The following is a 14,988-nucleotide window of genomic DNA, read 5'->3' as shown; positions in this document are numbered from 1 at the left end:
GGAGCAGGGTCAAGACATTATGGTTACTTGGTTTCAGATTTTGGGGTATGAACACACAATTATGTACATGTGCTTCTGTGTGTCTATGTTGAGCTTGTTTGTTTGACTTAATCTGCAAACGAGTTGCAAATCTTCAAATCCTCTTCTTCCTGCTCTCACATTTTCACAAACATGAAGTATTTGCACAAACATAACATATTGTCAGAGTGCACTCATATTACAAAAACTGATGACTTAATATGGTATAATCTATAATACAGAACAATGTATCAAAGTTTCTGCTGTTATCAATTAAATATGAATTCAATCTAATGCCCTGATCTTTTGGAAATGAACCAAAGTCCATTAGTCTCAGACCATAAATTTATCCATTTGAGAAATATAAAAGCACTCGCTTTTGTTGACTAGAAGTTTAAAATATTCTAAGCTGGAAGAACATTTGATGGGGTCTCTGGATTAGCTGGCAGGCTCCTTCAAGGTGTTTCTGAATAAAATCTATAGTCCTAAACAAACAAAATTAGGCAGATATTGGCATTATTTGAAACTGAGTAATGCATATATGAGTATTCATTACTTGATCCCCTCTACTTTTACATGTTTGAAATTTTCCATAATGAAAAATATCCTTTTAAAAACAGTACTTCTTCCTTGAACTCTACTTACCCTAATAAAATGAACACAAAAATTCAACTTAGCCCTGAAGGAAAAAGCTGCAAATTTAATAGCACTGCGCCTCTGTTTACCACTACAAAAGTATCATTTATTGTATATGTGTGGTATTATAAGTTCTAAATCTCTGTCTTCCTTCCATGTAGATAAAAGTAGCTCTATTTTTCTTTTTTAATAGATGAGCATTTAAAATACAGAGGATAGTCTTATTTTACCTGTAATACCTAATTTCCCAAACTATGAAAATCTGGCCCCATTCTGGACGCTCACTGACAAACATAATCTCATTCTTAATCTCAGCCGTTAGTTGTTTCTGATGTCTTTCAAAGTATGAAATAAGTTTTCTGAAGTGTTTTTCAACTAACATGATTTTAATATCAGTGGCTAATGTGACCCAAATCTATATAGCATGACAGCTAAATTGCAAAACTAGGAGGAAGATATTTCTTGTGCCAAACAACTTTTTTTTTTAACTTTATAATATTGTATTGGTTTTCCCATATATCAACATGAATCCGCCACAGGTATACACGTGTTCCCCATCCTGAACCCTCCTCCCTCCTCCCTCCCCGTACCATCCCTCTGGGTTGTCCCAGTGCACCAGCCCCAAGCATCTAGTATCGTGCATCGAACCTGGACTGGCGACTCGTTTCATATATGATATTACATATGTTTCAATGCCATTCTCCCAAATCATCCCACCCTCTCCCTCTCCCACAGAGTCCAAAAGACTGTTCTATACATCAGTGTCTCTTTTGCTGTCTCGTATACAGGGTTATCGTTACCATCTTTCTAAATTCCATATATATGCGTTAGTATACTGTATTGGTGTTTTTCTTTCTGGCTTACTTCACTCTGTATAATAGGCTCCATTTTCATCCACTTCATTAGAACTGATTCAAATGTATTCTTTTTAATAGCTGAGTAATACTCCATTGTGTATACGTACCACAGCTTTCTTATCCATTAATCTGTTGATGGATATCTAGGTTGCTTCCATGTCCTGGCTATTATAAACAGTGCTGCGATGGACATCGGGGTACATGTGTCTCTTTCCTTTCTGGTTTCCTTAGTGTGTATGCCCAGCAGTGGGATTGCTGGGTCAAAAGGCAGTTCTATTTCCAGTTTTTTAAGGAGTCTCCACACTGTTCTCCATAGTGGCTGTACTAGTTTGCATTCCCACCAACAGTGTAAGAGGGTTCCCTTTTCTCCACACCCTCTCCAGCATTTATTGCTTGTAGACTTTTGGATCACAGCCATTCTGACTGGCGTGAAATGGTACCTCATAGTGGTTTTGATTTGCATTTCTCTGATAATGAGTGATGTTGAGCATCTTTTCATGTGTTTGTTAGCCATCTGTATGTCTTCTTTGGAGAAATGTCTGTTTAGTTCTTTGGCCCATTTTTTGATTGGGTCATTTATTTTTCTGGAATTGAGCTGCAGGAGTTGCTTGTATATTTTTGAGATTAGTTGTTTGTCAGCTGCTTCATTTGCTATTATTTTCTCCCATTCTGAAGGCTGTCTTTTCACCTTGCTTAGAGTTTCCTTTGTTGTGCAGAAGCTTTTAAGTTTAATTAGGTCCCATTTCTTTATTTTTGCTTTTATTTTCAATATTCTGGGAGGTGGGTCATAGAGGATCCTGCTGTGATATATGTCGGAGAGTGTTTTGCCTATGTTCTCCTCTAGGAGTTTTATAGTTTCTGGTCTTACGTTTAGATCTTTAATCCATTTTGAGTTTATTTTTGTGTATGGTGTTAGAAAGTGTTCTAGTTTCATTCTTTTACAAGTGGTTGACCAGTTTTCCCAGCACCACTTGTTAAAGAGATTGTCTTTAATCCATTGTATATTCTTGCCTCCTTTGTCAAAGATACGGTGTCCATAGGTGCATGGATTTATCTCTGGGCTTTCTATTTTGTTCCATTGATCTATATTTCTGTCTTTGTGCCAGTACCCTACTGTCTTGATGACTGTGGCTTTGTAGTAGAGCCTGAAGTCAGGCAGGTTGATTCCTCCAGTTCCATTCTTCTTTCTCAAGATTGCTTTGACTATTTGAGGTTTTTTTGTATTTCCATACAAATTATGAAATTATTTGTTCTAGCTCTGTGAAGGATACCATTGGTAGCTTGATATATCTACCTAAAGAAACTAAAGACCTATATATAGAAAACTATAAAACACTGGTGAAAGAAATCAAAGAGGACACTAATAGATGGAGAAATATACCATATTCATGGATTAGAAGAATCAATATAGTGAAAATGAGTATACTACCCAAAGCAATTTATAGATTCAATGCAATCCCTATCAAACAACTTTTAACTACTGTCTGATGGAAGTAGAAAGAAGACCCCTAGAGAGAGTCATGATCTAATTACTCAGAAATGAATGGGAGTCTTTCAGGTAATACTCATGGAGGAAGAGATTTTTTTCCCAGCTAAGCCATAGATACTTAAAAAATCATTTCCAGTGCAACCAGAGAAGACAAAGTTTAAACAAGTGGGCACTTTGTAGATGGCATGTGTAGTAGGAGGGCTTTATCATCTGGATTTCCAGGATTCAACGTCTAAATCCAAAACTTGTGCCATGTCAGCATTTAGAATGGCTTCATACATTACACTCATCATGCTCACTCACTCAGTCGTGTCCAACTTTTGGCGACCCCATGGACTGTAGGCCACCAGGTTGCTCTCTCCATGGGATTTCCCAGGTAAGAATACTGGAGTGGGTTTTCATGCCCTCCTTCACAAGAAAAATAACACTCAGTCTTCTCTATCCATTTTGGCTCACTCTCCATTTCTACTGCATTACTATCAACCACAATAAAGAACTTGTAACTCTTTGTACAATGAATTAATGATTTAATCTTAATTCTGTGTCTGGCATGCCCTAGATATTGTCTTCATCTTATTTATCCATTTTAACCCCATGTTTTTGAGTAACTGCTCCATGCTTATCTGACTCACTAGATAAAAGGTCAGATGTTTTGTTTCAAGAAGTCAGATGTTTTGACTATCACTGTATGACCTTACATCTGTTTAGTTGGCACACAACACATATTTGATGATTTATTAAATGAAAGAATGATTTTTAAAGGTCTATACTTATCATGAAGCCTAATTTTATCACTTTTGAAAATAACTTGGCCTGCTCTGCCTCACTGTAAAACTTATTTTCAATCCTTAAAAACTTAACAGTAGCATTGATAAGGGATTAACATCCAAACTATTTAAAAAATAACTCAATAGCAAAACCCAAAGAATTCAATTTTTAAAAGGACAGGAACTAAAGAGACATTTTCCTAAGAATACATCCAAATGGTCAACAAGTACATGAAAAGATGTTCAACATCACTCATCAGCAGGGAACTACAAAATAAAACCGCAATGAGGTATTACCTCACACCTGTTAGAATGGCTATTATCAAAAAGACTAGAAATAACAAGTGCTGGTGAGGATATAGAGAAAAGAGAACAGTTGTGCACTGTTTGGGAGAATGTAAATTGGTACAGCTACTACCGAAAACAGTATGGAGGTTTCTCAAGAAGTTAAAAACAAAACTGCCATACAATCCAGTAATTCTACTTCTGGTTATTTACCCAAAGAAAATGAAAATGGTATCAAAGATATATGTGTATTCACATGTTTATTGCAGCCTTATTCATAATAACCAAGATGTGGAAACAACCTAAGTGCCCCCAAACAGATGTGTGGAGAATGGAAATGTATATAACACACAAATAATAATAATACATAGAAATTATTATTCAGCCATGAGAAAAAAGGAAATGCTGCCATTGCAGCAACACAGATGGACCCTGAAGACCCTGTGCTGAGTAAGACAAGTCAGAAAGAGACAAATATGATATCACTGTTACATGGAATCTTAAAAGAGCTCAGCTCATGAAAATAGAAAGTAAAATGGTGGTTACCAAGGACAGGAGTAGGGGGAGAATTAGGAGAGATATTTAAGGTACAAACTTGCAAATAAGACCTAGAGAACTCATGCACCTTGTAGTGATTACAGACAACAAGATTGTATGATAAACATCAAATTTATTGAGAGACTAGATCCTAATTACTCTCATCACAAAGAAATAAACATATAATGATAGAGGTGTTAGCTAATGTTACAATGGGAGTAGTATTGCAGTACATAAATGTATCAAAACAATAAGCTGTACACCTTAAAAAAATTAACAATGGTAACATTTTTAAATGTTTCTGCCAGAACAAATTTGCATAAAATATGTAGAAGATTTTTCTCTTAAGTATTTTGCTACTCACAAAAAAAAAAAAAAAACTATTCCTAGAAATTTCAACTAGCATGCTATTTTCTTTTCTTTCTGTTTTTTTTTAAGCATGCTATTTTCAACCAAGGAAAATTTTACTTAATGTGGCCATTCCAGATTTAGGGGCCCTTACTTCCTGACACAAGATTAAATTCCCCATCTGTGAAAAAAATGGAACTAAATATATGTTTTTCATGCAGTGTGATTTGTCACATGGCTCCAAGAATTCACAACATGACATGAAATACAAAACTGGGCCTGGTCCAATGCAATGAAAACCGAAAGGCTAACTCCCCTCCCCTCTGGTTGACCATGGGGTTTTCAGCAAGAAACATCTATGTTCTGTCACTTTCTAAAGAACAGAGAGCACATGCAATAACTCATTTTCGGAAAGCAGCTTTTTTAAAGATAACATTATACCTGTCTCTCAAGATGGATTTAATAAAAATGGTTCACAGACAGTGGTCATCATTTCATTTTGCCCAAAGATGACTACATTCTGATGCACAGAATTTGTCAGATATCATTCATCTTGCTTGTCAGTCACACAGAACATAATACATTTAAGAGCGAGGAAAATAATTAAACACACTGAGAGACGGAAACTAAAACTCCAAACTTCTGAGGCCCAGAGTACTTTATTCGTGCCTTAATTTCTGTATCAGGAAAGTGGGGGAAGTTATTTTTGTCGTTGCTTAGTCTTTGGTGAGAATTTGCTGTTATTCATAAAAAAAAATTCATAAAATATTTTGTAGGTAACATCATTTAATACCACTTTCCTTTCAAGTATTGTTCTAGAGTGAACACTGAATTCAAGAGAAAGAAAGAAACATTTTAAAATATACATAATTCTCTGCAATATAAAACCGAAGCATGAAAAAGCAAGATAACAGGCGAAAAGCAAGTTCACGTGGTATAATGTGACCTATAGTATAAAAATAATGTGGGGCTCTTCCTGAGGTAGACACAGAAAAAGCAGTGCAGACAAAGAAACCAAGAGAAGAGAGAACAGCTGTTTCTTACGTGCAGTTGAAGGAGATGGGGCTCCTCTGGCCTCTGGTTCTGACGGCATTTCTTGCTGGTTTCTTGACTCAAGGATCTTCTCCTCTTCTTGGCTGGGTGTTACAGACATACCACTTGGGTTTTCTCTGCCAACTGAAATTAAGATTTGGAAAAGTTTTATCCTCTCAAACCACTTGTTTCTTCTCAGAAAACCCACCATCTGCTCATCTATGCAAGTTTAAGCTTTGCTATTGTGTCCACTTTGATGCCGTCAGAGCTCTTTACTCTGCACTACATAGTAACCAGAAAAATGATTTTTTTATAGCAGTGGGCTGCACATGAGTGGTATCCCTATTAAATCTGTGCATTCCTTTTAAGTCTAAGCAATAGTTTAATGCCATAATATGAATTGAATGACTTATTCAAGATGTTTTTCTTATAGCTTCTAAATGGGTACATTGCCTACATCAAAAGGTAAACCTGACTAAACGTTGTTCAAAAATGCTTTATGTGAATTTAATGGAAATTTAAGAATCAAAAAAGTATATATATATATATATATATATATATATATATATATATATACACACACCTACAAATGAAGAAAACATTAGCTAGTTTTCTGCCTTTTATTTAGAAGCAAGTTGTTTTGTCATCTTGTTCAGAAATAGATATCCCCAACCTAGCTATGAAATTAAAAGATGCTTGCTGCTTGTTATGGCAAACATAGACAGTGTATTAAAAAGCAGAGACATCACTTTGCCAACAAAGGTCCATATAGTCAAAGACACAACTGAGTGACTGATCAACAACAACAATAGATAAAAATACAGATATTATATATACTACCCCCAAGATACATATTATATTTATGTATCACTCATCTGATAGGATATACATTTTAAAAATGATGAGAATTTTATATCTATCTCCATATAAAGTATAGGTAGACCTTGTTAAGAAAAGAGAAGTTAAGTAAGAGACAGACGGACAAAGAAAATCATCTAGATTTTGATTAAGCCAAAATCCATGGGACTAAACAGGGTAAAAATTATATCACAAAGTGAATTTTGAGATAATTTAAGAACACATTAGAGTTTCCCCAATTAACCTTTGCTTAGGCAAATATGTTCTAAGCTTCAGTTGTTTAAACAAAGCTCTTAAAACCTTACTTCACTTTGCTAGAAAACCTGAACTTAAATATGAGGGAAACCAGTTTCAAAATATTCACACTTCTATCCCATTCTTAGAATTTTTATCCCAAATCCTATTTTAATTCAAATCCCATTAGTGCTGATCTTTTTATCTCCTTTTACACTGTGAACATTAAAAATTAATCACAATGAAGCTGAGAATGTTTCTAACAGCTCCATCCCCTCTCTGTATATGCTGCTACTGCTAAGTCACATTAGTCATGTCCGACTCTGCGACCCCATAGACTGCGGTCCACCAGGCTCCCCTGTCCCTGGGATTCTCCAGGCAAGAACACTGGAGTGGGTTGCCATTTCCTTCTCCAATGCATGAAAGTGAAAAGTGAAAGTGAAGTCGTGTCCGACTGTTAGCGACCCCGTGGACTGCAGCCCACCAGGCTCCTCCGTCCATGGGATTTTCCAGGCAAGAGTACTGGAGTGGGGTGCCACTGCCTTCTCCGCTCTGTATACGAGATATCCGTAAATAACAAAATACAAGCATGCATACACATACACACATACACACACCCAAATTAAACAACTACAAAAGAGCTTAATGTAGCAAAAAACTTTATACCTAACATTAAACATCTGAGAATTTGAGATGTGTTTTTATTATGCCTTTTTCACTGCTTCTAGAATAACAAAAATGTAAATACAGTGAAATTATCAGTCATTGTACACACACCATGACAAAACAAATCAAAATGGAAACATTTCAGGGTAAACGTACATTTGATGACTTGTGGATAGAAGAAAACACTCCCGTTCTCAGTATAAACAACTGGCTTTGCCTTTCCATCTGACCGAAGTCCAACAAACAACCCTGGGCTCTTCACCGATTCCAGGCTTATACATGCATTTCTCAAGTTCTTCTTAATTTTAAAATGACAGTCACTGTCTCCTATACCCTATAATCAAGAGAACATTATTTCATAAATATGAGCAACACTGAAGGATAGAACTTAAAACCAGTCATTTCACAAGAATATAATTTTGCTGCAAGTCCTCTTGACAAATTTAGAAGCTGTTTGCACAAAGCCCACTATGTGCTTCACCCTGCTCCATAAGATCCGGAAACAGAGGCCAGTGATTGGCTGAGCGAGTGGACACAGGACTCTGCATCTCAGAGGGCTTTCACATGAGTAGAGGTCAGTGTGTGCTCATTACCTCCAGAGCTGCCTGCCCCTGTAAGTGAGGATGGAAAGCTGACACATGAGTGCTTTGGAAACACTCTAAAGTGGTGTTGGAAAAGAGGGCAATTCTTACAAGTCTATTTACATTTAAACAGAAACCAGGGGCTTCCCTGGTGGTCCAGTGGTTAAGAATCTGCCTTCCAATCCAGGAGACACAGGTTCCATCCCTGGTCCTGGGGGACCCCACAAGCCCCTGAGCAGCTAAGCCTGCGTGCCACAACTACTGAGCTCATGCTCTAGAGCCCACACTCTGCAACAAGAGAAGCCACTGAAATGAGAAGCCAGCACACCACAATGAAGGGTAGCCCCTGCTTGCCGCAACTAGAGAAAGCCCACGTGCAGTAATGAAGACCCAGCACAGCTAAAAATAAATACATAAATAAAATAAATTTTTAAATAAAGCAAAAATAAACATAAACCAATTTTCACCAGTAGAGTTCACATAAATGACTCAAGGGTTGTAGAGCAAAACATTCAAGAACCAGATGCCAAAGGAGTAATCTACACACCCTTCAGATCATCAAAATCACCTCTTTTTATGGCATTTAAAAATCTAAGATTAGAAAACATTTCACTTTTTGTTGCTTTAAAAAGTTTTCTTAAAAAAAAAAAGTTTTCTTATAAGATTTAGGAGTTCTGAAAAATAGGTTTTGTGAGACTGGACTGAAATTTCCAATAGCATCTATTATTTGTAAAAGATAACTGCATTCAGGTCTCTGCCCTGCAAAGTGAGTTTCTTTTAGGTAAGAACAAATGTCTGTTGTCTGTTCTCTCCCATAATGCAAATATGAATTAAGCAACCTCTATAGTCTGTTCTTGTTTTGGATACAATAAAACTCTGGCTTTGATTTGTATGGCCAATTAGAGGACACAACGACATATACAAATAAAAACACAATATGTAAGAACAACAAAATAGAGATGAATTCCTCCAGTTTGAGGAGAGAAAAGTCACTAAACTCTGGAGAATAAGGAAGAAACTCAATAAACGTTTGTTAGCTCTAAAAATAGTTATCCGTTTTGATCGTTTCTAATCTCATAATTTCTTCATGCAATGTCTTTCCCTCTCTTTTTGATAATGAAAAATGGGATTATTCCCTCTAAAATTCACCATTCCAAGTGATAGGCACTGAGCGACCTCACTTTCACTTTTCACTTTCATGCATTGGAGAAGGAAATGGCAACCCACTCCAGTGTTCTTGCCTGGAGAATCCCAAGGACAGGAAGCCTGGTTGGCTGCCGTCTGTGGGGTCACACAGAGTCGGACACGACTAAAGCGATGCAGCAGCAGCAGCAGCATGGTGGCTAAGACAGTAAAGAGTCTGCCTGCAATGCAGGAGACCTAGGTTCAGTCCCTGGGTTGGGAGGAATCCCTGAAGGAGGAAATGCCAATCCACTCCAGTATTCTTGCCTGGAGAATTCCATAGACGGGCTATACTCCATGGGGTCAGAGAGAGTTGGACATGACTGAGCAACAAACGCTTTCACTTTCACCCACAATGCGGCACCTTGGTCTACTGAATGTTTCAAGTTGGGGTGAAGGAAGGATTTTCTGACCTTCCCCAAAGCCAGTAATAAGACCCTCATGTGGGAGAGGTGTCCTCCCAGGGCGTCCTTATCTCCAAGACAGAAAGGTTTTGATGAATAGGAATATGTCTTGCCCTTCCCCCAGTCCACCAGGCTTCACTCATACCCTTCTTCATCATCTAACGTCTTTCCACGAATCTCCATTCTTCATCACACTCAGTGTAAGAACACCCAGCTTCTTCACTCTGTTCTTAACAAGGGCTGCCCATGGGAAAAAGTAGTTAACCAGAGCCTAATCTCTTTAGGTTTTCAATTATGTCTGACTCTTTGAGACCCCATGAACTGTAGCCCACCAGGCTCCTCTGTCCATGGGATTTCCCAAGCAAGAATACTGGAGTGGGTTGCCATCCCCTTCTCCAGGGGATCTTCCTGACCCAGGGATTGAACCCTGGTCCCCTGCATTGCAAGTGGATTCTTTACCATCTGAGCCACCAGGGATTTGCATTTTTAGGTTTTATCAGAAGCCTAACTGAGCCAGAGGGCGGGAATTATCCAGCTCCAGCCCCCTCTGGCCACCCTAGGACTGAGACGCACTTTTACAGTTCACAGTCCAGAGGTGATGAAATAAAAATTCACATCTTAAGAAAAATTCAAACATAAAACTTTTTCTCTGCCCTTTGGCCTCCTCCCTCCCCTCCACTGTGCATTGTTTATCTACATGGTGCATTAATCAGATCTCCCCAATGGCAGAAATACCTGCTCAACCATAAAGATCAATGTTTCTACATCTGGCACTAGCCTCGTAACTCTTCAGAAAATAATGTTTCTTTCTCAAGTCCCATAAGGGAGGATGACAACCCACACTCACCTTGTATATGCAGATTATCTTTGGTGAAATTTGTGTAAAATGCTGATATATAATTTCCCGTAAAGATAGCGATTAGTGAAGAACCGACTGGTCAGAGGACTTGGGGAGATACTGGGCTGCGCCTAATGGAAGTTCTCAGCTTAAATATTTACTCATGACCTTATTAATGTTACTAGCTGAATTATTTGCATTCTGCCTATCTTTTAAGTGGGCTTTCCAGGTGGCACAGTAATAAAGAATCAATCTCCTGCCATCGCGGGAGACAAAAGAAACAGCTTCAACCCCTGGGTTGGGAAGATCCCTACAGGAGAAAATGGCAACCCACTCCAGTATTCTTACCTGGAGAATCCCATGGACAGAGGAGCCTGGCAGGCTACCATCTATGGGGTCGCAAAGAGTTGAACGTGACTGAGCACATACACATCATTGTTTTTTGAATTACCAAATGTGTGACTAAACCTCAGATAAAATTAATGATGACTAGGCAATTTGAAATAATTAACCAATATATAGTTTTATAAGATCAATGATTAAAAAGCTATGGTACATATACACAATGGAGTATTACTCAGCCATTAAAAAGAATACATTTGAATCAGTTCTAATGAGGTGGATGAAACTGGAGCCTATTATACAGAGTGAAGTAAGCCAGAAGGCAAAACACCAATACAGTATAATAATGCATATATATGGAATTTAGAAAGATGGTAACAATAACCCTGTGTACGAGACAGCAAAAGAGAACACTGATGTATAGAGCAGTCTCATGGATTCTGTGGGAGAAGGAGAGGGTTGGAAGATTTGGGAGAATGGCATTGAAACATGTAAAATATCATGTATGAAATGAGAGGCCAGTCCAGGTTCAATGCACGATACTGGACGCTTGGGGCTAGTGCACTGGGACGACCCAGAGGGATGGTATGGGGAGGGAGGAGGGTTCAGGATGGGGAACACATGTATACCTGTGGTGGATTCATTTTGATATTTGGCAAAACTAATACTATTATGTAAAGTTTAAAAATAAAATAAAATTAAAAAAAAAACACAATCAAAAAAGAAAAAAAAGCAACAAGAGGGAACCACTTTCTAAACCACAACAAATTAGTGAGACAGGTGGTCCAGAGGCTTTTGGTTACTGATAACAGGGTCTAGTTAAGTAACAGCACTGATTGGCCATCCATGAAATCCTTTCCTGACTTGGAAATGAGAATTCCTAGTGCTACGGGACAAAGCTGGTCCCATAAAATGCCTCCCAAAACATTGCCAAAATTAAGACTGAAAGGGAGGGGATTGTAAAATAACGTTGCCCACCATCCAGTTCTACATGCCATTAGCACTGCAATCTCTGACATATAGTATATCCTAAAAGGAACTCGGGACAAAGATCAGGATGAAGCACTTGTGCTCTGGGAAAACTGAAGAGCTCTTCAGATGCCTAGATATTTTCAGGAGAAATTTTTTATGAATCTGGATTTTTGCATCTTCCCATTCTTAGAATGGGGCTTCCCAGGAGACTCAGTGGATAAAGAATCTGCCTGAAATCCAGGAGACGCAGGAGATTCAGGTTCAAGCCCTGGGTCAGGAAGATTTCCTGCAGGAGGGCATGGCAACCCACTCCAGTGTTCTTGCCTGGAGAATCCCATGGACAGAGGAGCTGGCAGCCTACAGTACTCAGGGTCACAAATAGTCAGACACGACTGAAACAATGAAGCACGCACACACGCATACTTAGAATAGCACTAACACCATAACTAAGATGTCCGCTCCTCATGACCAGCAGCAAGCTTCTGCTGGGGTTTGTCCTTGATTTCACGTACCCCTTCTCCATAATCACACATACATTGACCTCCCACTTGCCTCTTTGGAACAGTTCTCAGAGCTCTCCAAGAGGCCATCTCCCAGACTACAGCCTCAGCTTGCTGCTTCTGCTGCTAAGTCACTTCAGTCGTGTCTGACTCCGTGCAACCCCATAGACAGCAGCCCATCAGGCTCCCCCATCCCTGGGACTCTCCAGGCAAGAACACTGGAGTGGGTTGTCATTTCCTTCTCCAGTGCATGAAAGTGAAAAGTGAAAGTGAAGTCGCTCAGTCATGTCCAACTCTTCGAGACCCCATGGACTGCAGCCCACCAGGCTTCTCCGTCCATGGGATTTTCCAGGCAAGAGTACTAGAGTGGGTTGCCATTGCCTTCTCCGCAGCTTGGCTCGAATAAAATTTTCTATTTCTTTCTTAGATTTACTATTGGTTAAATTTTTCATTGACAAAGACAGATCCACTAAAAACATGACATCATTATTTACATAAAACGAAGTTTTTCACTGAATTAACCCACTGATCTAGCACTAAGTATACCTGGCCCAGCTCTATGTTTCATAAGCAACTTCATCAAAATCTGAATAGTCTTTAACTTTCTAGCTACTTGCATGTGTAGAAATATATTTTGAGTGAAGAGGCAACATTAGATAAAACTGAGATGAGAGAATCATGCCTACTTTCTACAAACTAAACTCTTGCCAACAAACAAGGATCCTACTGGTGTGGGGTGTGTTTGTGTGTAGACTGTCTTTGGTTTCCTGATTACTCTTCAGCTTGTCTTTCCTACAAATCCTACACCTTTTTTCCCTTCATATTCATGTTTAGTGACAAGTTCCACCTATGTTGTTGTGAGGCCTGTTTTTCTTCTTTATATTAACAACCATACAATTGTTCCTAGAAAAGGCAAGCAGTTTGCATTCATGCTACCTTGAATCCCTTCTACACCCAAATCTATTAAAGTGATTTACTCCTACGGTATAACAATTTTATGGTAACAGAAATAGAAACATTTGTTACAGGATCAGCATCGCTTGGTTTAAACATGTGTGTTTGCCTATAAGAAATGTTTTCAAATATACAATGGCAGACACATTGCAAACATTAATGCTTTTATTCAATTTCTACCATCAGCATCTGCAGAGGAGCTCCCAGGACTGAGGCACTGTCGGGTATTTAAGGCACAGGAATGTCCACTGCATCTTCAATTCCTTTGGAAATCATAAGCATGCCTTACGCCAGCCTCTACGCAAATCAGGACAATTAAGATAATTGCTACCATTCTCTTTTCAAAAGTGAAGTCATTCTAGCCCAGGGATTTCTGATCAGATACAGTGAAAGTGAACAATAATGTGCCTGATTGTTATGTATCAATAATAGCTCCTAAGAGCAAAAAAAGCACATGCTTTCTGACTCAAAAGACCCACCATGGAGACAGGCTGGATCCTGGACCCTTTGCGGCAGTGCTGAACTGCCTGCACCTGGACAAACACCTCCTCAAACAACAGAATAGAAACAAACTATACAAGATTAAAAATAACTGAACGCATGCACAGGGCAGGGCAAATCCTGGACAAAAGATACAGAGAGACCGAGAGACCCCAACTGCCATTTCTAAACAGCCTGGAGCAAAAGCAGGGGACTGCACATGCCCCTGCACACACCACCACCTAAGGGTGGGCAAACCACCTAAGCCACCCCTCCTGCCTGACCTGTGGACACAGCCCCTCACCCTAGAAGGAACCAGCTCACCCACCGCAGGCAGGGAGCAAGGGCGCCTCTCACTTGTCCTCACACCCTCCTGCGGCAGTGTGCTCAGCCATGCCCGACTCTGAGGGACCCTGTGCACTGTAGCCCGCCAGGCTCTTCTGTCTATGGAATGCTCCAGGCGAGAAATACTGGAGTGGGTTGCATTTCCTTCTCCACCTGCTGAAGCGGGAACCCAAATAAAGCCTTGCCTGAATTTCTTCTCTGGCATCTAGTCAATATCTGTTAAGGAGGCCACAAACCTAGTCAACATCACTACCAAAATCTCAGGGGGAGAGGTTTAGTTGGACAACCATATTGAAGGGTCACTAGACAAGTTATGATGTAAAGAAAACACTACGATGAAAGCGGTAGAAGTAATATACATATGATGAGAGTTCTGTGCAGGCACCTGTCTGCAAAAGTACTGACAATCACATAAGTCTACTGAGTAGATCCTGAAGATCTAATTGGCTTTTTCAATGAGTCATGAGTCAGGTGGTGCCCACACAGCATGTGGAGGGAGACTGGGGGGTGGGGGGCTGCCAAGTGAAGAGGGTTCTAAAGGCAAGACAGGAGAGTCATAAACAAAAAAGGTTATTTCAGATTAAGTCATCTCCCTTCGCGCACAGAAGGGTCTTATTAGATGGGTTACCTCATCTTCCTTTGGGGGCTGGAAAGGGCCCACAT

At 39.3% G+C, this 14,988-nt stretch overlaps 1 protein-coding gene across 2 annotated transcripts in view; it reads right to left on the bottom strand.

Annotated features, from left to right (window-relative positions):
* Window positions 1-14,988, bottom strand: part of LOC113904178 — a 148,046-nt gene that overhangs the window by 13,685 nt on the left and 119,373 nt on the right. For both annotated transcript variants that reach the window (XM_027560997.1, XM_027560996.1), the window contains exons 17-18: window positions 7,884-8,061; window positions 5,982-6,113 (exon numbers count right to left, since the gene is read on the bottom strand). In XM_027560997.1, coding sequence (XP_027416798.1) covers window positions 5,982-6,113; window positions 7,884-8,061 — 310 coding nt within the window. The remainder of the gene's footprint in view (window positions 1-5,981; window positions 6,114-7,883; window positions 8,062-14,988) is intronic.

This window comes from Bos indicus x Bos taurus, chromosome 14, assembly GCF_003369695.1.
Source record: "Bos indicus x Bos taurus breed Angus x Brahman F1 hybrid chromosome 14, Bos_hybrid_MaternalHap_v2.0, whole genome shotgun sequence".
In the NCBI taxonomy this organism is placed as follows: domain Eukaryota; kingdom Metazoa; phylum Chordata; class Mammalia; order Artiodactyla; family Bovidae; genus Bos; species Bos indicus x Bos taurus.
Note: the sequence above shows the minus strand (reverse complement) of the source record. Positions and strands in the feature narration are given on the sequence as shown.